The sequence below is a fragment of the Phocoena sinus genome, chromosome 2 (assembly GCF_008692025.1).
Source record: "Phocoena sinus isolate mPhoSin1 chromosome 2, mPhoSin1.pri, whole genome shotgun sequence".
NCBI classification, from domain to species: Eukaryota; Metazoa; Chordata; class Mammalia; order Artiodactyla; family Phocoenidae; genus Phocoena; species Phocoena sinus.
The window spans coordinates 176,026,857-176,052,600 of record NC_045764.1 but is presented as its reverse complement, the minus strand read 5'-3'; the positions used below and the strand labels follow the sequence as shown (position 1 = coordinate 176,052,600).

Sequence of the window (25,744 nt, the reverse complement as noted above, 5' to 3'; positions counted from 1 at the left end):
CTCCCGATGGCCGCCAACAGGGAAAAAATTGAGTTCTGCATAGAAATAACAGATCTCTGAGCTCTAGTTAGGATGTGATGAGGTAAGGGAGGGTTTTTGTTGTTGCTCAGTGAGAAGAAAGAGAAAGACTTTGAAAGCTAAACCCAATTCAATTGGCTATATGCTTTCACCGACCGGCCCCCTTGTACCAGGAGTTGTGCCGGGCTGCTGGACACAGCGCCGAGCAAGACCCAGGCCCATGCGGAGCTCCGCAGTGACATCGAGCCCGTTAGGGTGTTGGGGGCCAGGGGCAGGGAGAGACTCCAGGGCAGGAGCCGGCGGCCTTTGGGAGGAAAAAAGAAAGCACAGGAGAGAGTGTTGTTGTGTCAGAACAGCCGGTGGTTACTTTTAGCGCTCTTCTTTGCCAAAGGACTTGATGCGAAACTCAGTTCCTGAGTTTAAAGAAGATAACATCGATCACTTTTTAGCTCTTCCCAAATTAAGAGAACGTGTTCTCGGAGCGCCCCCCCTTTGCCTTTGCTCCCTCTCCAGGCTTTAGCAGCTGCTTTGTGCATTCCCTCCCCCCTCCCCCTCCATCATCTCTCCCTGGGCCCTGTGGCCTGCGCTCAGCACGCCAGCCCTTCTTGCCCAACTGCTCTGGCCCCGTGGCCATTCTGGGTCCCCTGCACACGAGCGCCAGCCTTCCTGCCACAACTAGAATTCCGGGCTCTGTGGCTTGTATTCCCACCACCACACTGCCTCCCTGGGATAGTCTTGTAATCACGTACCTGAAATGCAGCCAACTGCAGCCTCTCTGTCTCTGACAGCACCAAGTGGATCACAGAAGTGAGGATACCCTTAATCATTATTGCGTCCAGGGTGTTCTTCACATACAGTTCTGATTGAATGGTAGGCCAGGGAAGGGTGAGAGTCTGTGTGCGCCCCCACCTTGGTGCACAGGTGTGTGTACCTGTGCTGCTGAGGCCATGGCACGGGCTGCTCAAGAGCCCTGCCCCTGAGAAAGAGCTCACGGAGTCCAATTTGAGAGGAGTGTATGAAACGCTTACCTCAGCAGAGTTTAGCAAAACCGTTTCTAGATTATTATTCAAACAAGGATTGGAGTCCTGGGGCATTGCCCTTTTTCTGGAGCACAGTGACTTTGAGAACACCTTCGTCCTCCCCTCAGCGTCTCGGGGACAGCGGCCCAGGAAGTTCCTAAGACCCTGGCACCCTTCTGGAGGCTCGTTCCTCAGCTACCGGGGTGCGGTGCCCAGGGCCATGCTTTCGGCCTGACAGCAGCCCCCCGCAGATGACTGCGTGCCGGGCAACCCAGGCTTCGAGCCCCTGGAAGCCTTGCGGCCACTGGCTACACCGCTGGCCCATTGGCAAGATGAGAAGTCAAGCCCGGAGCGGGGGGCCTGGCCCCAGGGCAGGCTGTGGGGGCGCCACTTGAACCCCACCTGCGTGACCCAAGGCCTGTGTGTCCAGACACTGTGCCCTGCCGTCTCTCTTGTTCCTAGAATGACTTAAAGAAACAAAGCTTTAAAAGCTTTGTTTAGAAACGGTTTCAAATTAACAGAACAGTTGTATGACTACAATGGTTCAAAAACAGTCTAATCCTTTACCCAAATTCCCTTTTGCTAGCATTTTATCACATTTTCTTGATCATATTATAGCTGTGCTACTCCTGCTTGAGCTTGCTCCCTCCCTCCCTCCCTGTGTGTGTGTGTGTGTGTGTGTGTAATTTTTACTGAACCACTGTGGATGAGTTGCTTACGTCAAGCAAGACCCTCTCCCCCTAACTTTAGTTCCTGTTCTGATAGGGATGGTCTTTGACATAACCACAGTTCATAAACTTAAATTTAGAACTGATAGAACACTTTTTGTCCAATCTGCTGTCTTATACCAGTTTGGCCCAGTGATGTTCTTTGTTTTACCTTTTCTCTCTTGTACTGGATCTGGGCTAGCATCAGGTATTATACTTAATTGTTGTGTTCCAGAATCACTTTTTAATGTTTTGTAAAATTACTTTGATTTGTATTTCTTTACTTAAGTGTCTAATTTTGGGGAGATTTGTAGGATTATCATCTCTCTTTGAAGGAATTCAGACTAAGTTTTCGGCTAGGAAGAAGCTTCTGGTAAACCAAACAAGATTCTCTAAAAATTATTTCTTTTATAGGTCGTTGTACAATAGAGAAGGTTTGTTGTTTTTGGTTGTTTTACATTAAATTTTACTTGTCTACTTATTCTTTTGTTTTGTCTGCGTTGGGTCTTGATTGCGGCGCGCGGGCTTCTCACTGCGGTGGCTTCTCTTGTTGTGGAGCACGAGCTCTAGGCGCACGGGCTTCAGTAGTTGTGGCGCACGGGCTTAGTTGCTCTGTGGCATGTGGGAACTTCCCGGACCAGGAATCGAAACCTTGTCTGCTGCTTTGGCAGGCAGATTCTTAACCACTGCGCCACCAGGGAAGTCCTTGTCTACATATTCTTGGTTTGATACGTGTTTTCCATGGACAGATACATTCTTTTTCCTTCTACGTATTTTATCAGAGCCATCTTGCGTGTTTTCTGGAAATGGTCTGTGCCCTAATAGGCCTCTTGTAAAGAAATCAAATTTCCTGTGTTCTGCGTCTCATTTCCAGCAAGATCTGGATCGTTCATGAGGCTCGTCATTTTCAGAATTTCATTATTTTCCTCAAAGGTTAACAACTCTACCATTCTTGCCAAGTTAGACCTTTTGTGTAGTAATTACTATGTGGCTTTTTTTTTTGACTCTAATATCTCATCTATCTGGATTATAGCTGATTCCCAGGAAGAAATAGACACTTCTAACATGATGACAAAGTGTGTGCCCAGAATTCTTGTTCTTAGACATGTCGGAGAGCCCACAAAGCCTTTATTTACGCACCGTTTATTTTTAATTTATTCAGAGTCGTAGCGAGTTTGGTCAGTGGTTTCTAAGACCGTAGCGAATAGACAGCAGCTTAGGTGTGGTGTGCCATGGAGTGGCAGTGAGAGGGGTGACTGAGGGCGATAGCCGGAGGGTGATCTCGGTGTACTCGTGGGCAGGGAGCCCTAGCTGGGAGCCCTGCAGAGGAGGGCAGATGCCTCTGACCATCTGCAGGCTCTGGAGCCACATCAGGGCATGTTGGTGGTGGACCCCCAGCCCTGCCCACCGTCATCAGGCTCCGGGAGGGTTATATCTAATTATGACGGTCAGTATAATACAGTCCTAAACGGCACGCACCTGAGGATGAGCCTCTGCCGCTTCTTAGGCATGTTGTTTAACCCCTCTGGGCCTCAGATTTCACATCTGTAAAGTAAGGATATTAGAAATAGCCACCATCTAGGGCTCTGGAGACGATTAGCTGAGAGGGTGCAGGTCCATTGCTTGGCACAGCTCCGGGCATGGGAAGTGGTCCGTGAGTGTCAGCTCTCATGGTCACTTCAACGATGTTGTTGTGTGGTGGTGTTGTTCAGAAAGTAAGGAAGTAAGTGATTCACTTTTAGAACTCTTTGTTCCAACCCTGCTGTGTGGCTGCCTGCCATTGGCAGCAGAAAGGCTCAGAAGTTATTATCACTGCTTATGGTTTTGTGAAGGGGACTTAGGTCAACGAATGACTGATTTATATAGGGTAGGATGTAACATATGATGGTGCAGACATCACATCTGGTGTTGGTAGTAATGGAAGAGTTCATTTGAAATTTGATGAAGACCAGGAGTTCCAAGAGGACTTCCTGGAAGAGGTGGCATTTGAGTTGTACCTTGAAGAATATGGCTGACAGCCAGCACACTAAGGGCTAATAACTATGTGCCTAACCATGCTGAGCACATTAACTGTGTTGACTCATTTGATCCGCACAGCGGTCTTAGGCCAGTCCTGCTGTTACCCATTCTAGTTGTAGAAACTGAGGCACAAAGAAGTGAATTTGCCCAAGTTACATTCCAGAGCCCCCCCTAGATACTAACCAACCCAGTGAAGAAAAGATCCCAGAGTTAAGCCCGGGCACGTGCAAACGCTGGCCGTGGGCATGAGAGGTGGACACGGGCGTCGGTGGAGGCGGGTAGGCGTGAGTGGGGATGGAGCCCTTGAATGCAGGAGGGGAGCTCGGGAGCCACTGATGAACTTCAAAAGCCATTACCGTGAAAATCCCCGGACACACCAAAGTAGAGGCCAGCAGAGCCCCATGTGCACCGGTGCTCAGCACTGAAGCGTTTCGGACTGAGCAGATGACATCATTCAAGCTGCAATGTAGTTAAAATCAAGTTTTGATGCTAAAAAGAGCAAATCTTTATTCACATAGAAAACTTTACTTTCCTTAACAGGTCATTTTCCAGGGTTTCCAGGCAATTAAGATTTCCCTGTAGTTATATGAAATGTGCTGACCTTTTGTGTTCCGTTGACTAAATTTTTGTTAAACTCCCATTTGTGTGGCAGGTTGCTGTTGTCAAAATGAAGAACACTGAACGCATATATGCCATGAAAATCCTCAACAAGTGGGAGATGCTTAAAAGAGCAGAGGTAAGTGTGGAGCATTAAATAAATAAGTAAACAGGGGTTTATATGCACGAAAAGGGGTGATGAAGCCCAGCTGGGTAAGACCACATCTGGGCCTTCCTTCCTCGACAAGAGCAGGCCGCTCTTTGTCAACAAGACCTCAGCCCCCTCCCAGCGCCGTCCGCCTTGGTGTTGACTCATTACCAGGTGTCCTGCTCACAAGCTCCCCCTCAGGTGTGTCTGCAGGGGCAGTTTAAAACCTCCATGGAGGGACTTCCCTGGCGGTCCAGTGGTTAAGGCTCCATACTTCTACTGCAAGGGGCCTGGGTTCGATCCTTGGTCGGAGAACTAGAATCCTGCATGCCTGTGGCATGGCCAAAAAAACCCAAAAAACAAAACAAAACCCTTCAGGCATTTATCTCAATTCTGCTCCCTCTGCAGAAGGAATTATTGAATTTGGAAATGTTTTGTATTCCCTCCTCGAGGGGAGTGAAGATTATAAATAAAAGTAGATGGCTGCTGCTGCATGGCAGCCTCTGACCCGCTTTTTCTTTCTTCTTCGTCCATCCCTGTGGCGACTGTTTCGTGCCCCCGACCCCGCTCTCCCCAGCCCCACGCCCAGCCCCCACTGAGACACAGGTTCTCCCTCTGGTCCTTGCCAGACTCACCTCCACTGCCTCCCAGTGTCTGTACCGCCCGCCCTGTGTGTTCCTCCATTTCACATTCACCTTGGAGCCAAGGGTCCTTCCTTTCCAAGGGCACGTTGCCATCAGCCTCCTGGCTTTGTCCTTTCTGAGCTGCCCCATCACTGTCCTTTGTTCTCTGATTGGCTCAGTGCCCGCTCTGCACCCAAGCCGCTGTTCCCCTCCTCACACCGCTGCTGCCCTTTGTTTGCCCGGCGCTCTCCCCTCCAGAATCGGCCACCTCCTCCTTTCGACATTCCTTCTGTGGTTTCTGGCCTCTCTCATCCTGTCACTAAACCCTCCTTGTGATTCTAGGTGGCCCTTTCCTCTTTTGTTCTGGATTTTTACCGGCCGATGACAGTCGCCACCTTGTGCGGACAGTACACACGCCTCTCACTGAGGCCGCGTGGCTCTCCTGAGCTCAGGTTTTCCCTCCCTCGCCGGGCACTTCCGCTTCAGCATCCCCCCCACCCCCACCCCCAGCGTCTCAGGTTCATCATGTTAAACTGCGTGTGGCTTTTCCTCCTTCCCTGTCTACACCCGTTTCCTCTTTCCAGCTATGGCACCAGCACAAGGTCTTACACCTGTTTATTGCTCAATAAATGCATGTTGGTTGACTGAGTCGTCACCAGTTTTGCAGCCACCAGGGCTCGAAATGTGGGTGGCCCATGACTCGGCCTCAGCCACCCCCTTCCGAGCCTCCGTCCCTCTTGGCCCCGCTGGTGTCCTCCCCGCCATCCTCACCCATCACCTTCCTCACCTCGTGCTGCAGCCTCGGCCCTGGCAGCCCTTCTTCATGCCATCACTGGCATGTTGGCAAACACAGGAAAATCACTGAAGCAGTTCTCTTGTGGGGGGAAACGTCTACTGTTGCATGAAAGTTTGGGAAAGGAAATAAGTGTTTGGGGAAAGAAATACTAGCAGCAAATTCTATTGAAGTTTATATTTTTACAGGAGTGATTGATTTTTGAAAGGTGATAGCTGAGCCATACATGGTATGACTTGTTATGTTAACCTCTGGAGTGAAGTGTGTGTGAGATCCTCAGGTTAGGGAGAGGTGATTCTCACCTTATCATACTAGTTAGTATTTACCCAGATGTCACAGTGAGTGAGTACATTTTAGAAAAGTAAATACTGCTTTTTAAATGTAAATCTGGTTACACACAGAACCTATTTAACTGGCATACTCAGCACCAAGTCCAAGATTGTCTGCCAATCATGGTGATTATCCTAGAATGTGTGCAATGGGCTGTAAGTATATGTGTGTGTGATACATACAAAAATGTAATATAGATACAGTGCTGGTTAAGGTAATTTATCTTTTTATTCACATTTCATTTAGTAGGCTTATTATATTGTATTTTTATTTTTTTAAGTTTATTTTATTTATTTATTTTTGGCTACGTTGGGTCTTCGTTGCTGCGCGTGGGCTCTTCTCTGGTTGCATCGAGCAGGAGCTACTCCTCGTTGTGGTGCACGGGCTTCTCACTGCAGTGACTTCTCTTGTTGCAGAGCACAGGCTCTAGGCATGTGGGCTTCAGTAGTTGTGGCACATGGGCTCAGTAGTTGTGGTTCACGGGCTCTAGAGTGCAGGCGCAGAAGTTGTGGCACACGGGCTTAGTGGGATACACGGCATGTGGAATCTTCCCGGACCAGGGCTCGAACCCGTGTTCCCTGCATTGGCAGGTGGATTCTTAACCACTGCACCACCAGGGAAGCCCTTCGTCGGCTTATTTTAAGTATTTAATTTTATAATATTGACTTCAAAAACTCATCTTTAAAAGCATGACTTCAACAAGAGTTGGCAGTAGAAAAGTCACTAGGCAATGGAAGTTCATAACTTATAGACCGGACTGGGCTTTTAGTTCTTTATTTTTTTGGTCATAAAAGAAAAAAATTAGAAAGTTTATCTGCTCTTAAAACTATTGAACAATATGTATATTTCCTCTCTGTGGGTACCATACTGGCGATCCTCGTTTAAGAACGGGCTTTATGCTGAATGTTGTTAGGTAGACACTTGAGGATGTGGATCAGAATCTGGTGGAAACAGTGTTCCAGACACTGGGGCTTCTGGGCTGGCCCCGGCCCCAGGTTTTCTTTCTGCTGCCCCTTCCCCAGGCCTGTGGCCTGGGGACCATGGTAGTTTCAGAACCACTTGTCTCTGCACATCTGGACGTTGTTAAGTTCTCTCGTCTGCTTCAGTTAGGAGAATAGGACACATCTACCTCAATCCCGTTTTCAAAAGAAAAAAACTCTTTTTAAAAGTTTAGAAAAGAGGGCTTCCCTGGTGGCGCAGTGGTCGAGAGTCCGCCTGCTGATGCAGGGGACACGGGTTCGTGCCCCGGTCCGGGAAGATCCCACATGCCACGGAGCGGCTGGGCCCGTGAGCCATGGCCGCTGAGCCTGCGCCTCCGGAGCCTGTGCTCCGCAAAAGGAGAGGCCACGACAGTGAGAGGCCCACGTACTGCAAAAAAAAAAAAAGTTTGGAAAAGAAAAACTTGTATAAAAACAAGTTCTAAAGGTCACCAGGAGACTCTGAGAGAACAGGTGGAGAGCTTACTGCGGTGCTGTGTGTTCAAACCCTCCCCTAGGGGTGCTGTCATTTTCCTTAAGCTTTGCAAGTTGGAAATACAAGGAGGAGTTAAAATCTTCTGTGGTCAAGAAAGAGGACATCTTATTATAATTATGCCAAAGACCTAGTTCCTTTTAAATACAGATTCTACCTGTGTATTAAAGCTCTTAAAAAAAAAAAAAAAACCCACAGCAGCCTAAAAGCCGGCCTTCTGCCCGTGTGCTGCAGGCCATGGATCTTCATAGGAGAATCCTGTTAGCATCGTGTGCATCAGTACACTGTGAATAAATCACATTTCTTGAAAGTAACTGGCCCAGGTCTGTAACTCAGATCAGTAAGCAGGTTTGTGCCCTGTCCGGCCAGCCGTGTGGCTCCTGAACTGTAGTCCTGCAGTGGGGGTGGGGTGGAGGGGATGGGACATGAGGGGCAGCCACACCACAGGCTACCCCGAGAAGCTGGCGACACTGGAATGGGAAGCTGTAGCTGAAACGCACGCGTGAGCTGGGGTGAACCTGGCGTGCTGGCCCTGGAAGTGGCGTGTGTGGGAGGGTGGGTGCAAGCCCCAGGTGGGGAGGTGAGTTCTCAGCGGCCCTTGGTGCACCGGGGTGAGGGTCAGGCTGCAGGAGCAGGAGAGAGCAGAGGTTCAGCTGGTGCCAGGAGCCCCACTGGGAGGCGGCAGTGCGCCTGGGTCCCTGCGTCCCAGAAGACAGGGGACACTGTCTCCAGAGCCTCTGTCTGCTTGGGACTGTGCTCTGCAGGGCACTTTCCCGATGGACACAGACTGACTTTCTCCCCAATTCTTTACAGACGGCTTGTTTCCGGGAAGAACGCGATGTGCTGGTGAATGGGGACTGTCAGTGGATCACCACGCTGCACTATGCCTTTCAGGATGAAAATTACCTGGTAGGTGTGGGTCACCAAGAACTTAAGGACTCTATCAAATGGCATCTCACTGAAGTGTTTTGATTCCTTTGTGCTGCCACTAAAAAATGAGTGAGACACTGGAACTGTCGTTGCCTAAATGTATACTTGACAGATAAAACTGAGGGTTTGTTTTCATGTAATCACCAGGTGGACTTTTTCCTCTAATCACTAGATAAGGTGCTTATTTTATTCTTGGTTTATTATAAACTGGGCGTTTAAAACATTTTCTATCTTGAATTACGTAAAAGAATAAGAAATTGCCGTGGGGATTTAAAATGTTTGACCCTTTAACCGAGTGGGTGTTTCTGCCACGTTTCCCTGACGGCCAGGTCGGGTGGCACGTGCTGGTTTGCAGCCTTCCCCGCTGGAACCGCTGACACAGGTTTTGGGGTGACTCTTGGTCCCCTTGTTGTGGTCACCTGTTTGTTCTGATTGGAGCTGGGGCTCACTTGCAGTGTAGGCAAATCAGCTTTGTGATTCACGTGTGTGGGTAGAATTGCGCTCGGACGCCTAGTAGAACAGTTGCAAGACAACCAGTTTGGAGTGAAAGGGAAACCAGACTTTTGGCTCAGGGCCTGAGTGACTCCACGACTGCTTTGTTAGGACTTTGAACTCTGAGAATGACTTTCCAGGTTTGCCTAAACCTAAAAATGTCCGCACCGTGGAGCTCTGGGTAGACGGGGCCTGGGCAGACCTCAGGGAAGCCGGTCTCAGCCCAGCTCCTCTGGCCGGGGCACAGCTGGCATGTTTCCCCAGCAGTGGCCGCACGGGGCTTCGAAGGCAGGGGCCTCGGCTGTGTTCTCGAGAACAGCTGACTTGTAAGTTCACTCTCGGTAGTGGACTCCATTTGCTTACAACAAGTGGAGTCATGGAGGATTTCTTTTATTTATCTTAAAATAATCTCTTGCAGACATCAGAGAAATCCCTTAGATACAGTAGTCTAGGATTAGATAAAATAGTTTGTTATATTCTTTATTTAGATTGAAAAACCATGTGTTTTGATGGAAGGGGCAGCTGGGGTTTATTGAGCACAACCTATGGGTTATCGCGGTCAGTCTTCCCAGTGGCCAAGTGAGTTAGGCATTCATGATTTTTCACCATTTTATGAATGGGGTCTGGGGCAAGGAGGGAGGAAGTCATTTGTCCAAGCTTATCACACAGATACAGGGATTGTGCCAGGCCCAGCCCGGGCCCCTCTGGCAGGAGGTGGTGCGCGGTGCCCTCCCTCTGGCTGAGAAAAGAGTCCTCCTGCCCTGGGGCCATCTCTCCATAACCCGTTGCTTCCGGGACCAGTGTCCCTGCGTTGAGTGGACTGTCTCCAGTTCACTTACTATTTTGACAAGAACTGAATGAAATCTCTAAGGAATGCTAGTCTGGGTCTGCACAGAAGGAAGACAACTTTTTTTGTTTCAGATAAGTTGCCCTGCAGTCAGCGTAGCGTGTTGCCAGCTTATTCTGAGTTAGAACAGCCGGTAAGGAATTCCGGTGATGGAGCATCTTCTTGAGTTTGGGAGCTCCCCAATCAGACGTACGGTGAAGACCGCGGAGAGAAGGATGCCAGGGGCCCTGGCCCTTCCTAGTTCGTGAACACGGGGCTGCAAGACCGGGTTTGGCTCCTGCCTCTGCCACCCACGAGTGGCGTTTTTAGGGGCAGTCACTGCCCTGCGGGGAGGAGGTGAGGAGGGATGAGGCGGGAAGTGAGCGGCCTGAGTGCCGCTGGGGCGCAGGGTGCAGCGGGGTGAGGGGTCTTCCGTGACACGGAGCCCGCCCCACGGAGCCCGCTTGCGTTAGAGTTGCTACTGTGGGTATCTAGACTGGGCATTTCGTAAAAATTAAACTTGTTTCACCAGTAACTAAAAGGGTGCTGCCTTATTGACTCAAGTCAGGATTCTGTGTTACGTGACGGGACATAATTGGTAGCGTTCTCTTATTCCAAAAATACGTTTCTACCTGCCTGCCTTATCAGCCTTTGCAGGTTACTCTTCTTGTAAACTTGTTTTCCAGGAGCCCATCAATCGTATTTGGCACCGCTGTGATACACTTCTGTTTTTCTTTTCAGATTTCTAGGTGGACAGGGAAACCGTTGAGCTCCGCTAGATGCGGCGCTTGCCTCACTCCCACTGTTTTCTTTAGGGGCACCCGACTCTCCTTCACCCGTGTGTCCGTCCGCAGGTGCTGTGGTCTGCTCCCCCGGATTACCTGCGCTCTGCCCAGCTGTCGTTCTGCCCACCCTCCCCAGCGCTGTCACCCTTGCCTCCTGCTGGGCCCCTCTCTGGTCCTGCTCTCGTCCCTCCCCCTCGAGTCTGCCCTGCACAGGGCAGCCAGAGGAAGCTATAATCGTGGAGCAGGATGCAGCTTCTCGTGGTTCTCAGAGTGGAGCCCGACGTCCCTGCCGTGGCCTGCGGGGCCTGGCCTCAGCCCGTCTGCACTCGCCGCGCTCTGCCAGTCGCCGGTTCCCGTGTCTCCAGGGCCCACGTTCCTGCTCCTCTCAGTCCCTTTGTCTGGAAGGCGACCCTGGCCCAGCCGGCTTCCTTCTGCCCTTCAGACCCCTGGGCCTGGGTCCTCGCGGTGTCCGTGTGCGGGAGCCGCCAGTCGGGCCCTCCCACGCCTACAGTTTGGTTTTCTTCCTGGTCCCGTCACTCTGAATTCCTGTGTTCACCTCTCCCCACGTGATGTCAGTCCCGTGGAGGAGGGACCCGTCGCCTAGCGGGTGCCGACAAGTTTGTTATTGAGAGAGTGAGCGAGCCAGACGTCCTTTGAGAGTCGTCTGTGTGACTGGAGTTGTGCCAGGCGTGGGAGCGACAGGACTCCTGCCCGTAGAAGCCGCTCTTGGGTGGAAGGGATGGGCGACAGTGCCAGGAGGCCAGGGTGGGAGGCCCGACTGAGGCTGCCGTTGGGCAGGAGGGGGCAGGGAGATCAGGGAGGCTTCTCAGCGGAGGGGTCGAGTGAGGTGAGTCTTGAAAGCCGAGTTCTGAGGCAGGATGGGAGGGCTGTTGAGAACAGGGATTCCTCCGTAGGCCCGGCCCCAGGCTGATGGCTGCCCTCTCCCAGGAGACACTGCGCCTCATTTAAGACCAAGGGCCTGGAGTCCAGCTGCCTGGGTTCACACCCGAGCTCTGCTGCTCGCTAGCTGGGCGGCTTAGGCTGCGTCATCAAGCCTCCTCTCCTTACCTGTAAACCACGGTCGTGACAGTAGCTGTGGCCAGGGCAGTTCTGAGGATTAACGGTGATGGTGGCGGTAAGTCGTAGAACCTGAAGGCACAGCACATTATGGTTACACCACAAACGGTAGCTCTTAGTACTAGGGTCTCCATAATACTAAAGGATTGTCTCTCTGGCTGAGTCATCGGGGAGTGGGATTTCCTCTCTCTGTTCATTGGTTAAAAGTTAACTGCTCAGACCAGAGCATCCATCTCTTAAAAGCATCAGGGGGCGGTTCCTGGGAGGAACAGCTTCTCCAGCTGTCTCTGCTCGGCAGCCCCAGCAGTAGGGGTGCTGGCTGCCGCCCTGACTCTGGCTATGCCAGTCTCTCTCTGCCTGGTGGGATGACCCCATCAGGTCTCCACAGCCCCTGGGGCTCCTCCACCGTAGCCTTCAGGGTGCAGCCAGAGGGGCTGTCTTCCAGTGGAAGACTGTCTTCCGGTGGAAGGCTGCCCAGCACTGCTGGCCCCGGGCCCGTGAGCGCTGAGCGAAGGGATGGCCCAGTGCTGTTGGTGGAGCACACCCAGCGCCTCGGCCTTTGCCCTCTTGGGGCTCTAGTTTCCACTCCAGCAGTGCATTCTCTGGCCCTTCCGTGGGGATGCACCCATAGGAACTTACCTTTCAGTTTGTTCATGAAACTGTTTTTCTAATAAGAGCCGCTGGTTTTGTGATTTTAGGTAATTCACCTTCCTTCTCTGGTCCTGTGTCCTCTTCGTGTGGCAGGAGAAACTGGAGAAATAGTTTTAAACCGCATAAAACTTGATGGAGTATTATTTGTGCTTCCACTTTGGGCCATTAGCTTTTAGAGCACCTCCTGGAGTGTCGAACCTTTCAGTCATTTTTTCCACTGATTAAATATATGTACGTGTATATATGTATTTTCCCCATCTAGGCAGTTACTATCTTAGCATTTGCTCTGAAGAAGATGGTCTGTCATAATCAAGGATGTTTGTCATCTCCACATATTTTTTTTCCTAAAGGAGTTGGCGTCTTCTGCCTATGCTGGTTCCTGTGTGCCTCTTGACATGATTTATAAAGTCCTTCCAATTTTGGAGGGGGAGGATTTCTCACAAAGAAAAAGAAAAAGTTCCTGTCCAGGAAGTTTCCATTCTAGCATATCTTCAGAAGAAGATCATCTGTTTTTCATAATCAAGGATGTTTGTTATTTCCACATTTTTTTTTTTGAGAAGTTGGCATCTTCTGCCTGTGCCAGTTTGTGGTCTAGACAAAGAGTATCCAAGTGTTGGGATGTCCTGCCCCCACATCCCCACACGCCTGGTCCCTCTGTGGACCGATCGCAGACTCTTAACCACCCATGGCCCTGGGGGAGTCGGGTCCCCCACAGAGTTGGAATCAGGCAGGTCATCAACTGCTGGAATCACTCAAATGAGGTGTGGCCATTCCCGAGGTTCCCGGGCAGAGAAAGCGGGTCAGGTGCAGGTGACACAGCTTTACTGATGGCAGTGACAGCTCAGCTCACCAGGGAATGCAGCACGGGCCCTGAGAACAGGTTATATAGTGTGTGCTGAGCCAGCAGAGATACCCGTCAGACCATAGCCCAAGATGCCCTTTCTCAAACATTGAATATCCTCCCTGTACATATAGGAACACCAGCCCTTCGGGGAGCAGACACTTGGGGAGACAGAGGCTCAGCTGCCTATCCGTGGGCTGGGACACTGTGAATCTACATCTGTTCTTTCCTCTCCTGCCTTTACTGTAGGTGAAATTTCCATATACGTTTATTTTCCTTTTGAATTTTGTATTTCATTCGTCTCTCGCTATATCCGTGAATCAGCACAAAACTATTTTAATTTTCATTTCTTTATAATGTATGTTATGGGGCTTCATTCTGTTTTTTTCTTCACACATTTTGAAAATATTATTATGTTGTATATTCTTCTTTAACCTGATTAAAATATGGGCGGAAGGGACTTCCCTGGTGGCGCAGTGGTTAGGAATCCACCTGCCAGTGCAGGGGACACGGGTTTGATCCCTGGTCCGGGAAGATCCCACATGCTGCGGAGCAACTAAGCCCGTGCGCCACAACTGCTGAGCCTGTGCTCTAGAGCCCGCGTGCCACGACTACTGAGCCCCTGTGCTGCAACTACTGAAGCCTGCACGCCTAGAGCCCGTGCTCTGCAGCAAGAGGAGCCACCGCAATGAGAAGCCCACACATCGCAACTAAGAAAGCCCACATGCAGCAATGAAGACCCAACACAGCCAAAATAAATAAATTTTTTAAAAAAAGGGCGGAAGAACTGATAGACATTTTTCCGAAGAGGAAATGCGGCTGGCCAACAGGCACGTGAAAAGACGCACAACATCGCTAATCATCAGGGAAATGCAAATCAAAACCACAGTGAGGGGCTTCCCTGGTGGCGCAGTGGTTGAGAGTCCGCCTGCCGAGGCTAGCGGACACAGGTTCGTGCCCCAGTCCGGGAAGATCCCACATGCCCCGGAGCGGCTGGGCCCGTGAACCATGGCCGCTGAGCCTGCGCGTCCGGAGCCTGTGCTCCACAACGGGAAAGGCCACAACAGTGAGAGGCCCGCGTACCGCCAAAAAAAAAAAAAAAAAAAAAAAAAAACCACAGTGAGACGTCACCTCACACCTGTCAGAATGGCCATCATCCAAAAGAACACAAATAACGAAACGTTGGCAAGGTTGTGGAGAAAAGGGAGCCCTCCTACACTGTTGGTGAGAATGTAAATTGGTGCAGCCACTATGGAGAACAGTATGGCATTTTCTCAAAAAACTAAAAATAGAATTACTGTATGACCCAGCAATTCCACTCCTGGGTATATATCCAAAAAAACCCCACCAAAAACACTAATTTGAAAAGATACATGCACCCCAATGTTCATAGCAGCATTTTTTTTTTTGTTTTTTTACAATTGCCAGCCTAGGCGTCCATCAACAGATGAATGGATAAAGAAGATGTATATATGTATATAACATATATGTAATGGAATACTACTCAACCATAAAAAGAATGAAATTTTGCCATTTGTAGCAACATGGGTGGATGGGAGGGTATTATGCTAAGTGAAATAAGTCAGAGAAAGACAAATATTGTATGATATCACTTATATGTGGAATCTAAAAAATAAAACGAACTAGTAAATATAACAGAAAAGAAGCAGACTCACAGATACATAGAACAAACTAATTGTTACCATTGGGGAGAGGGAAGGGAGAGGGGCAGTATAGGGGTAGGGAATTGAAAAGGGGGTTTCTATGGGATTATATGAGAATATGTGTGTGAAACTTGAAAATTGTAAAGCACTATAGAATTTAAAGAGTGTTTCATTCAATAAAAATGAAGAGGATTGGGGTAAAATATTTCTGAAGAATATGAAAAAATGATTTGTACAAATCAAAAATAATAACACTGCTAGTTTACATAGGAAGATTTAACGATATCAAGAAATCAGCAGTCCTCTCAGGGGCTCCCCTGGTGGCCCAGTGGTTACGACTCTGCCTCTATTGCAGAGGGCGCAGGTTCAATCACTGCTTGGGGAGCTAAGATCCTGTATGCCGCCCGGTGTGGCAAAAAAACCCCGCAACAATATCTTGTATATCATTCAGCCATAAAAAGGAACGAAATTTGGTCATTTGGTAGAGACATGGATGGACCTAGAGACTGTCATACAGAGTGAAGTAAGTCAGAAAGAGAAAAACAAATATATTAACACATACATGTGGAATCTAGAAAAATGGTACAGATGAACCGGTTTGCAAGGCAGAAATAGAGACAGGTGTCCCCTTATATGGACACCAAGGGGGGAGAGTGGGGGGGTGGGTGGTGGGATGAATTGGGAGGTTGGGATTGACATACATACACTAATATGTATAAAGTAGATAACTAATAAGAACCTGCTGTATAAAAATAAAATAAAATCCAAAAAAAGAGAAACCAGTGGTCCTTTCATCAGTTTATAAATGGAATGTGACTTCTATATTGATACCATCTGATTGTCTTGTACAGGTAGAAATTTTATTGACAAGAAGAATAAGTATTTACTGAAATCTCTTCTCAACTACAGCAGCATTATGGTCCATCAGGGTCCTTGTTCTGGGGGGAAGCCCTGGATGACAGGAACAGCAGGAAGCCGTCCACCCGGACTTGAGGAGTCCAGAGCTCCTGCAGTGGAAGCTGACCTTTGGTTGTTAGGTTTCGTGGTGACTGAATGTCGTCTTCTCTGCCCTTCTCTTCCCAATTGTAGTACTTAGTCATGGATTATTACGTGGGTGGTGATTTACTGACCCTGCTCAGTAAATTTGAGGACAAGCTTCCAGAAGATATGGCAAGATTCTACATTGGTGAAATGGTGTTGGCTATCGATTCCATCCATCAGCTTCATTACGTGCACAGGTAATCACCTTGTTATATATCTTATGGAAATCACCTTTAATGTGTCAGGATATTCCTTTCAGAGTCCCCTGAGTCGTGGACCCCAGTTCCAGGCTGTGCAGGGAAGTCGTGCAGTTAGTGGGTCCTCCCTTTGACTGCCATGCTGCAGGATGCCTTACCAGGTCGCTGCTTTACACCCCAGCACCTGGCTCCCAGGAGACCCCAGCTTTATGTGACTGTTGTGACGCTCTAAATGCTGTCAGCTGAAGTCACCTTGTCTTTTGATATTTACCTGCCATTGGCTCATGTTCTCCCCTGCCCAGCCCCCAGAGCTCATGCCTCAATCACCCATAAAACACTCAGGAAAGGGGGCCTGGGTTGAGGAGAGGGGCTCACATCACAGCATCGTAAAGGACTTGAATTGAGTGAGTGTAACTGCTCTTGCATGTCAGGCGGGGGCGGGGGGCTCCCACCCGCCCTCCCCACCCCTCCCCCGCCAGGACAGCGGCCTTAGTGCCTCAGCCAGCCTGTACCTCTGTGTCAGTCTCATTCTACCATTTAAGACAGTGCTTTAATCCTGTGGGGTTTGGGTGGGGTTTTGTTGGTTTTGTTCTGTTTTGTTTTATTTTTATCAAAGTATTTCACGGCAGTAGCTTTAAACAGTCAAATAGTTGTACAGGGCTTAAAACAAAACGTGAGTCTCCAGCCATCCCCCACCCTGCTGCCCCTTGCCATAGGTAATGATGGACAGTTTTTACTTGTTTCTTCTGTTTACTTCCATATTTCTAAATAACGGGCTTCATTGCTGTTTCACTTTGTGTGGGGGTGGGGAGTCTTAGACCACATCTATCGAAATGGAGATTTGACTCTTTGACACAAGTAAGTACATCTGTCTCTCATCCCTGTCTCCCACACAAACTCTCAAACTTCCCTCTCCCATCTGGCCCCAGTTAGTAAAATACAGTTGGCCCTTGAACAACGTGGGTTTGAACTACACGGGTCGGCTTATACTCAGATTTCTTTCACTAGATACATAATACAGTCTTACACGGTCTGTGGGTGTAGACCCACGGGTATGGAGGGCCGACTGTGAAGTTATACTCAGATTTTCGACTGCGCAGAGGTTGGCACCCCAGCCCTGGTGTTGTTCAGGGGTCAAATGTAATAACTTTCGGTTAGATCAGTGTGTAGTATTTATAGTATACTGTGTAAATATTACAGATGAGCCTGGTGGTATAAATAGTTACACTTCCTATATAAAGTTTGTTTCCTCTGGAGTTAATAATTGCACTGTTTTTTCTTTGGCTACTTCTCTGTGTTGCTGCCACTAACTATCCCCAAATATTGTGACCAAATTGTAAAGCTCTGTACATTCAGACACACCAGCAATCCTCGATCTACCTTCCTGGATCCATCCCTTCTGTCTTTCCCACGCCTTCCTACTCTGGTGGCTCTCATCGTGAGGTTTCTTTTTGAGTGGAGAGGTTCTCTTCCCGTCTCCCTGGGATGGGCTCCCTTGTTTTCTGGGTCGTGCGTCTTTCTGTTTCTTGGTTTATTCTTCTGATTTGGTGGCACATATCCTCCAGCAGTTTCTGGAAAAGGAGGTGTGTGAAATAATTTTTTTGAGAGGAGCATCTTAATTGCATTCACATACGTGACTGATAGATGATCCTGTGTGGAATTCAGTGTTGCCGTCGAGAGGTTTGCAGCTGTCATGAGTCCCCTGACCTTGCACTGTGGTCGGGCTGAGCCTCTGAGCCTGTCAGGGATTTTCCTAAGCAGACGCAGCTCCTGCTCTGAGGGTAGCAATGGCTCCCAGCGTCAAAGTAACAGCCCTTCAAGTCCTGCCAAGAGTGTGACCTCATTGCCCTGTGGGGGGGGGGGGGCAGCTTGCCTGCGACCACGCACTCCTGCCCAGGGCGCTGTGCATAGGTCCCCGTGTCATGGGCGAGCCCAGGGAGCTGCCCCCGACAGCGGTTGCTGCTTTTAGGGCCATGAGGTTTGGGACAGGGCATTTCCTCTTTTTCCTGTTTTCTTTAATGTCGTTATGCCTGCTTTTATAACAGTTATTGTTGTTGTTTTCAACATTAGATTTTATACTCTTCTTGAGAGAACTTTGCCTAATTCACAACAGAGAGATGAATGTCTTTGTATTTGTCACAGAGCTCCAGGGAAATTAATTTGACTGCCTTTTGAATAGTTTATTCTTTCCTGTTTTTCCCTAATTAGGAAGCTTTCTCCTCATTTTCTTAATTGGTTGTGTAGAAGTTTTGCTCTATCTTTTAATCTCTGGGCATGGTAGGAAACATTAAAATAATTCAAGAACTTTTTTTCCCTCAAAGTCAACTCCATATTCAGACTAAGTGCTTGAATGACCTAGTGAAAACAGTAAGCTTTGCGTTTTTGCTAGAAAGTTCACAAAGTTAGGTAATACAGGAAGTCAGTCCTACCCAGTCTCCGGGGGATGTAAGTTGAGGCTGCGTTTGGCGGGGCCAGAAGGAAATGAGTTTCATCAGCACAAGACTGTCCTCACTGGTGGATTTGAGGAGCGTGGTTCAGACCGTAGCTTGGGGCCCTTTCCCGTGGGAGGATGTGGGCCTTGGCGACTTCAGGCAGCGCCCGCCGCCCCGCCGGCCGGGCTTCTGCGTGTGGAACGGCTGCTCCCTGGCTCTGGACCCCTGCGAGGCTCACTGTGCCAGAAGCAGTGGGGAGCTCGGACCTGGGAGCCCACCCCCCGGTGGGTGCCGCCGCTTCCTGAGAGGTCAGCCCCAGATGCCAGCAGAGGCAGAGACCGAGAGCGACAGGCTCACAAAGGATTGCAGCTGGGAAATCACATCCCCAGAGAGAACAGAATACGTACAGCTTACGATCGAAATAAGAACAGGTACACTTTTAAGAGAAGGAATATTCAGAGAACAAGAAAGGCCTTAGAAAAGGAAAACTAGAAAGCCGAGTAGAAGAGGCGTGGAGTAGGAGTAGAGGACCTGGACGAAGACAGAGGCGGCCCGGGGCCTCCAGGAGCCGGGCTGGCGCGGAGGCCTGTCCGTGGAGGCACAGGGACCAGGCCCGCGCCACCTCCACCGAGCCTGCGGCTTGGTTTTGCAGTAGGAAGCCCCACGGGCGCACTGTGTGTCGCTCAGAAATGGGACAGCAGTGGGCGGGAGGGCCTCCCTTCTCAGCGCATCACGGGCAGAACAGGAAAGGAAAATCAGACTACAGTCTGTCCAGGGCTGTAATCCCACCCACCCAGCCCCGCCCCGGCCAATTCCACCGTTTTAACCAGAGTCACAACAGCCACAGAGAAAAGGCCCTCTCGGGGGACTGGAGCTGCTTCTCAGCTGTGCGCCTGACTCTACTGGAAAAGCGGCCACCGCCGGGTTTGGAGGGAGAATGGGCTGGGTTAGTCCCAAGCAGCGTGGTGGCCCATGGGGACGGTCAGCTCATGGATTGGCTGCTCTCTCAGTTGGTGCTGTGGGGACCACCTGCCCAGCTCAGAAGCACTGCTGGTAGGAGCTTGGGTTAGTCCTTGCCCTCCGCCTCCCTGGTGTTTTGCTGAGAGGGCCTTTCTTTGTAACCTCCCTGCATGCAAATGGACAATTCAGTTTTTTTTTAAGTAACATTTATTGATGATATTATATTTTAAATAGAGAACCATGCTGCCCAGATAAACCAACACCATTGGGAAAAAAAGGTGCACGCAGACGGTTAGCAGCTGAACACCTCTGGAGGGTATAAAGGGAGAGGGGCACCTTTTGAAGACCCTCCCCACCCGTCTTAGGCTCAAGTAGTGATTCACTGCTGCATAGTTAGGACTTTTCCCCTTTGTATCTAAAAGCAATCTGTGGGGAGACACTTTAAGGTCATGCATACATCCTCTTCAGAGTCCCCCCACATTTAGTATCTGTTGATGATTTTTGCCCGGGCCAGCCTGTACTGTGATGGTTGCAAAATGACGATTTCCAAACTCCAGGATCCACTCCACGTTGAAGCACCTCCCTTCTCTCCCATTTGTCTATTTATTATCAGTGTGGGTACCTGGATCCTTTGTCACCCCAACGGTTTATAATTTGTCATTGTCTGAATTCTTTTTATGCTTATATTGTCCTATATTTGGCCAGTGGAAGCCCCTTCTACCTGACTCCCATGTTTCTGACATGCCCTCATTGTTTTTGAGAACTGCCTTAGTTTCTGGCTCATCTCGTACCTTCTCCGAGGAACCCTGGTTCCTTTAGTGGGGGATGGTTTTAAAGACCATATCTGGGTGCTGGGTGTGCTCGAGCTACAGGGTGTCTGTTTTAGGCCCCTCAGTGGACAGAGTAAAGTGCATGTCTGTACACGTCCGCATTTATACATACAGACCCATGTCTAATTTGGGAACCACGAGTTACCCTTCTGGCTTTCTCCCGGTCCATTTCCGTCTCCTCCTCTGGCTCCCGGCAGCACCAGCACGTCCAGTCATTTGCCCAGCGCTGCCATGTATCTGAAGTAGCTTCAGAATCGCTCTGCTTTTTTTATTACTATAATTTATAAGTTTATTTATTTACTTATTTTTGGCTGCGTTGGGTCTTTGTTGCTGGGCGCAGGCCTTTCTCTAGTTGCGGCGAGCGGGGGCTCCTCTTCATTGCGGTGTGCAGGCTTCTCATTGGAGTGTTCTCTTGTTGCAGAGCATGGGCTCTAGGCGCGCGGGCTTCAGTAGTTGTGGCTCGCAGGCTCCAGAGCGCAGGCTCAGTAGTTGTGGCTCGTGGGCTCTAGAGCGCAGGCTCAGTAGTTGTGGCTCGTGGGCTCTAGAGCGCAGGCTCAGTAGTTGTGGCACACGGGCTTAATTGCTCTGCAGCATGTGGGATCTTCCTGGACCAGGGCTCGAACCCGTGCCCCCTGCATTGGCAGGCGGATTCTTAACCACTGCGCCACCAGGGAAGTCCTGAGCTACCAGGGACCCTCGCTCTGCTTTTATCCTACTAAAAACAAACCTAACCCTAGCCCTAACCCCACCTCCCAACTGCAAGTGTCAGGTTCTCTGCCGTAAGTTACTTAGGTTTGGGGTTTTTTTCTACCCCATTTCCCTTCAGTGCTGTTGTGTTACTGGTTTGAAATATAATTGGGTTCACTGGTTTCATCAGCTTTCCATTTCAGGTGCCCCTTCCCATCTTTGTTGATTTCGTTTCATTTTTTTTTTTTTTTTGGTGGTACGTGGGCCTCTCACTGCTGTAGCCTCTCCCGCCACGGAGCACAGGTTCCGGGCCCACAGGCCCAGCCGCTCTGTGGCATGTGGGATCTTCCCGGACCGGGGCACGAACCCGTGTCCCCTGCATCGGCAGGCGGACTCTCAACCACTGCGCCACCAGGGAAGCCCTCGTTTCATTTTTTAAGCATGTAGAACACAAGCATGCTTCGATAATACCAAAACTAAGCAAGGTTATACTCAGAACTGTCCCTTCCTTCCTTATCGCATCCACCTCATTCCCTGCCCCTTCTAAGTAACCAGTTCCTTATTTTTCGTTTATTGTGTGTGTGTGTGTGTATGCAAGATGAGCAGACATGTTTCCTTATTTCTCTTTTCCTTAAACAGAAGGCAGCATGGTTAAATATGCACTTAACACATTTTGTTGTTTTCACTTAACGTATCCTAGAAATCATTCTGTATCAGCTCATGGAGCTCTTCATTCTCTTTTATGTTTGCACAGCATGCCACATGTATCGGTACCATAGTTAATTCTCTTGTGGGTGGACATTTAGGTTGTTTCTAGTATTTTGCGATTATAAATAATGCAGTAATGAATAACCTTGTACCTACATCTTTTTGTATTGTCGGTGTGTCTTTAGGGTGAATTCCTAGAAGTGGGATCACTGGATCGACAGAGAAATAAAATTCATATTAGATGTATACTAACATTTTTTATTAGCTTTATCAGATGTTGCCAGTTTCCATCCGTAGAGATGCACCTTTTTGTGTTCCTACCAGCAATGTATGAAAGTGCCTGTTTCGTTGCAGCCTTGGCAACATAGTGTATTTTTATGTTTTTGCCATCTGATGGATTAGAGATGGTTATACAGTTGGGTTTTTTTGTTTTTGTTTTTTGTCTTTCTTGTGGAGTTGAATTTCATTTTTATATCTTTCTGTGTGAGTTATTTACTTCATGTCATTTGCCTATTTTTCTGATTTCTAGCTTTTTCCCTTCAGTTGCTAAATATTTGCCCTTTATCTGTAATATATGTTGCAAATATTTTTTCCCAGTTTGCCATTTGCTTTTTGGTTTTGCTTATTGTAGTCTTTTGCCATGTAGATTTTTTTAATGTATTAAATTTATTGGTCTTTTATTACATTGGGATTTTGAGTCATAGTTAGAAGTACTTTTTTTTTTAAAACCCCAGAGAAAAAGAAAACCCATGTTTTCTTCTAATAGTTTTATTTTTAACGTATGGATCTCTGATCCATTTGGAGTTTATTCTTGTATAAAGAATGGATCTGGGCTTCCCTGGTGGCGCAGTGGTTGAGAGTCTGCCTGCCGATGTAGGGGACACGGGTTCGTGCCCCGGTCCGGGAAGATCCCACATGCTGCGGAGCGGCTGGGCCCATGAGCCATGGTTGCTGAGCCTGCGCGTCTGGAGCCTATGCTCCGCAGTGGGAGAGGCCACAACAGTGAGAGGCCCGCCTACCACAAAAAAAAAAAGAATGGATCTGATTTTATCTTTAACTAAAAGGCTCTTCAGTTGTCCCAGCATGAAACTTATTTGTGTCTGCCCACTGATTTGAGATAACATCTTTATTATACACTCAGTTTCTTTATGAATTTGGTCTGTTTCTGGACATTCTATTCTCTTCCATTGTTGTCTTTCTCTCTGTGCTCTGGGACCACACTGCTTTAATCATGGAGGCTTGAAATCACGTACGGCCAAGTCCCCCCATCATACCTCTTTCTCTTCAGTGTTTTTCTAGCTATTCTTCCATGTTGGTTGTTCCATATCAACTTGTCTGGCTCCAAAAAACAGGACATTTTATTTATTTATTTTTAAATTTGATGGGCCCTTTAGTCTGTAGATTCAGGTCTTTTTTACTTCTGGAAAGTTCTCTTGGAGCATAGTTTCAAATGTTAGTTATGTTTTATTGTTTTGATTTCTTTAGGGACTCCTGTTATGTATATGTTGTGCCTTCTTTGCTTGTCTTCCATTTCAGTCTCCAGCTACTTTCTCTCTGACCCTTTTTAATTCTTTGTCTCATTTTTATTCTTCCAGACCTTTTCCTCTATTTCTTCAATGCCTTTCATTAGATTTTTATTGAAATTGATTCCCCTTTGGCATCTTATAATTTAGTCCTTATTTCTACTAAGATTTTGTCTTTTTCTTCTGTTTCTTTCCTGGGTTAAATCAACTCTCTTTTCACTTCTCCCCATGTTTGTCTAGTTCTGTTTGTAGGTTTTTTTTGTTTCCTTTTTGTTTTGCCACACTGCAGGGCATGTGGGATCTTAGTTCCCTGACCAGGGATTGAACCCACACCCCCTGCAGTGGAAGCACGGAGTCTTAACCACTGAACCACCAGGGAAGTCCCCTGTTCTTAGTTTTTATTTTTCTGACTCACTGAGGGATTATATTGTTTTGTTTTTCATATTCTTGGGTGTTTATTTAAGGAGATTTATTTCAGTTTAGAGTGCTAGAAGGGTTTTTTCTTTGTTTATCTTTTGGGGTAAGAATTGTCATCATCTTTTGCTCACATTTCTTTGTGAGACTCGTCTGTTGTGTTGGGAGTAGTTGGTGCTCCCGTGTGTTTTCATTGAGATGTAGCATTCTGTCACGTGAGGACAGCCCACTGCTTTACCTGTCTCCTGCAGGTGGACGTTAGGTGGGTCCCACTTTGTGGCTGTTACAAGTTGTGCTGCTGGAAACATCCTTGTACTCTTCCTGGTGAACGTCTTCCTCTGCTTTTAAAGTTTCTGTTCCTTTTCGTGCTTATGTGGCTTTTCCAGTCACATAAGCTTATTCTGCCAGGAAGGAGGGCTAGTTCCTTAAAGTCCACCCTGCTGTCCCCCCATCCCTGCCCGGTGCTGGCAAGTGCACAGAAGAACTGTCAGTAAGACCACGGGTTTAGTGGGACAGTTTACTTTCCTGCTGCTGTATAACTGGGCAGACTGCTCCACCCTGGAGCTTCCCTGTTGTTGTCTATAAAATGCAGTTTTGGCGTGCGTGGTGCTTTGTTGGTCTGTAGCTGTTCTACCCCAGTTGCTTAGGCGTCTCTTCTCAGTGGTAACGGCCACCTTGACTCGCTTCACACTCTGTCCCTCTACCTCTTTTTATATCTCCTCCTGTTTCTTTGTAGCACTTGCCCCGTGGATTGTACTCAGGGATGCCAAGACCATGTGCATATCTGTGCATTTGCATGTTCATTTCCTGACACCCCAGCTGGTGTGAGGCTTCGTGAAGGCAGGGCAGCGCCGTCTCGGTACTGTCGTAGGCCGGGGCTCAAGAGCAGCGCCTGGCACGAGGCAGGTGCTCTGGAAGCATTGGTTCGCAGGCTGGGTGGGTGGGTGGGAACAGTAACGGTGTCTCAGCGTGTCAATGGGGGATTAACTGCTGTGCAGGAATGAGCGCTGGTGGTGACTGCTGCTGCCATGCCCGACTGAATCATCACGGGGATGTTTTCGTGGATTGTTACAGCCGTCATGACTGATGCTAGCGTCTCCCCCGATGATCCGCTACCAGTTAAGGGCTTTGACCTACCTAATGTGTTGCATGGAAATGGTTAATTTATGTATTTATTTTACTAACAGAGACATTAAACCTGACAATGTCCTTTTGGATGTGAATGGTCATATCCGCCTGGCTGACTTTGGATCGTGTTTGAAGATGAATGATGATGGAACTGTAGGTATTTTTGTTGGAGATTTTCCATTTGGTTTTGGGGTTTGCTTGCAATTAGAAGGGGCTTATTTACATTTTCAATTTGAGATACAATTAAGAAACCAAGTTTATTAATGTAAATTAAGACGAATGCACTTAGGAGACAGTTGAAATTTTCTATTAAGTTTAAAACATCTTTGTTTTTTATGTTTACAAAAATAATACATATGCCTTCTAAAAGGGGGGTTGTCAGGTTTCCTCAGATCCCTAGGCAGCTAAAAGTGTGCCAGCACAGCAGTGAAAGAGAGGCAGCCCTTGGGTCCTTGCTTAAAATGCCTGCCAGGTAGACAGACCTTAACTGGGTGATGGTGCATTCTTGTTTCCGTCTGGGGTGGGACTTCCTGTCAGCCAGGGGTGTTGCAGATGTAGAAATGGGGGCCTTGATACCCCTGTTCCAAGGGCCAACGGACACTCCCTGCACAGCAGGAGGACCTCCCCGGAGGGGCCGTCGCCAGGAGGCTGGGCTTGGGCCTCAGCTGGACCAGCACGCTGGCTGAGTGGCCTCAAGTGGGGCTGCTGCACCTCACTCAGCTGCTTCCAGCCAGCGGCTTCCAGTGCGTTAGGGAGTCGTCTGCGTTCTCCCTTGCGTCCCTTGTCACAGTTTCAGTGTGAGGTGTTTGGGAGACTTTTCTTCTTTAGAATCTA

At 48.7% G+C, this 25,744-nt stretch overlaps 1 protein-coding gene across 2 annotated transcripts in view; it reads left to right on the top strand.

Annotated features, from left to right (window-relative positions):
• The window catches only part of CDC42BPB (CDC42 binding protein kinase beta), a 114,954-nt gene that overhangs the window by 46,303 nt on the left and 42,907 nt on the right, over window positions 1-25,744 (top strand). For both annotated transcript variants that reach the window (XR_004348281.1, XM_032621317.1), the window contains exons 3-6: window positions 4,416-4,499; window positions 8,538-8,633; window positions 16,080-16,228; window positions 24,970-25,063. Coding sequence is in view for 1 of the 2 variants with exons in the window: in XM_032621317.1 (XP_032477208.1) it covers window positions 4,416-4,499; window positions 8,538-8,633; window positions 16,080-16,228; window positions 24,970-25,063 (423 nt within the window). In the remaining variant the exon portion in view is untranslated. The remainder of the gene's footprint in view (window positions 1-4,415; window positions 4,500-8,537; window positions 8,634-16,079; window positions 16,229-24,969; window positions 25,064-25,744) is intronic.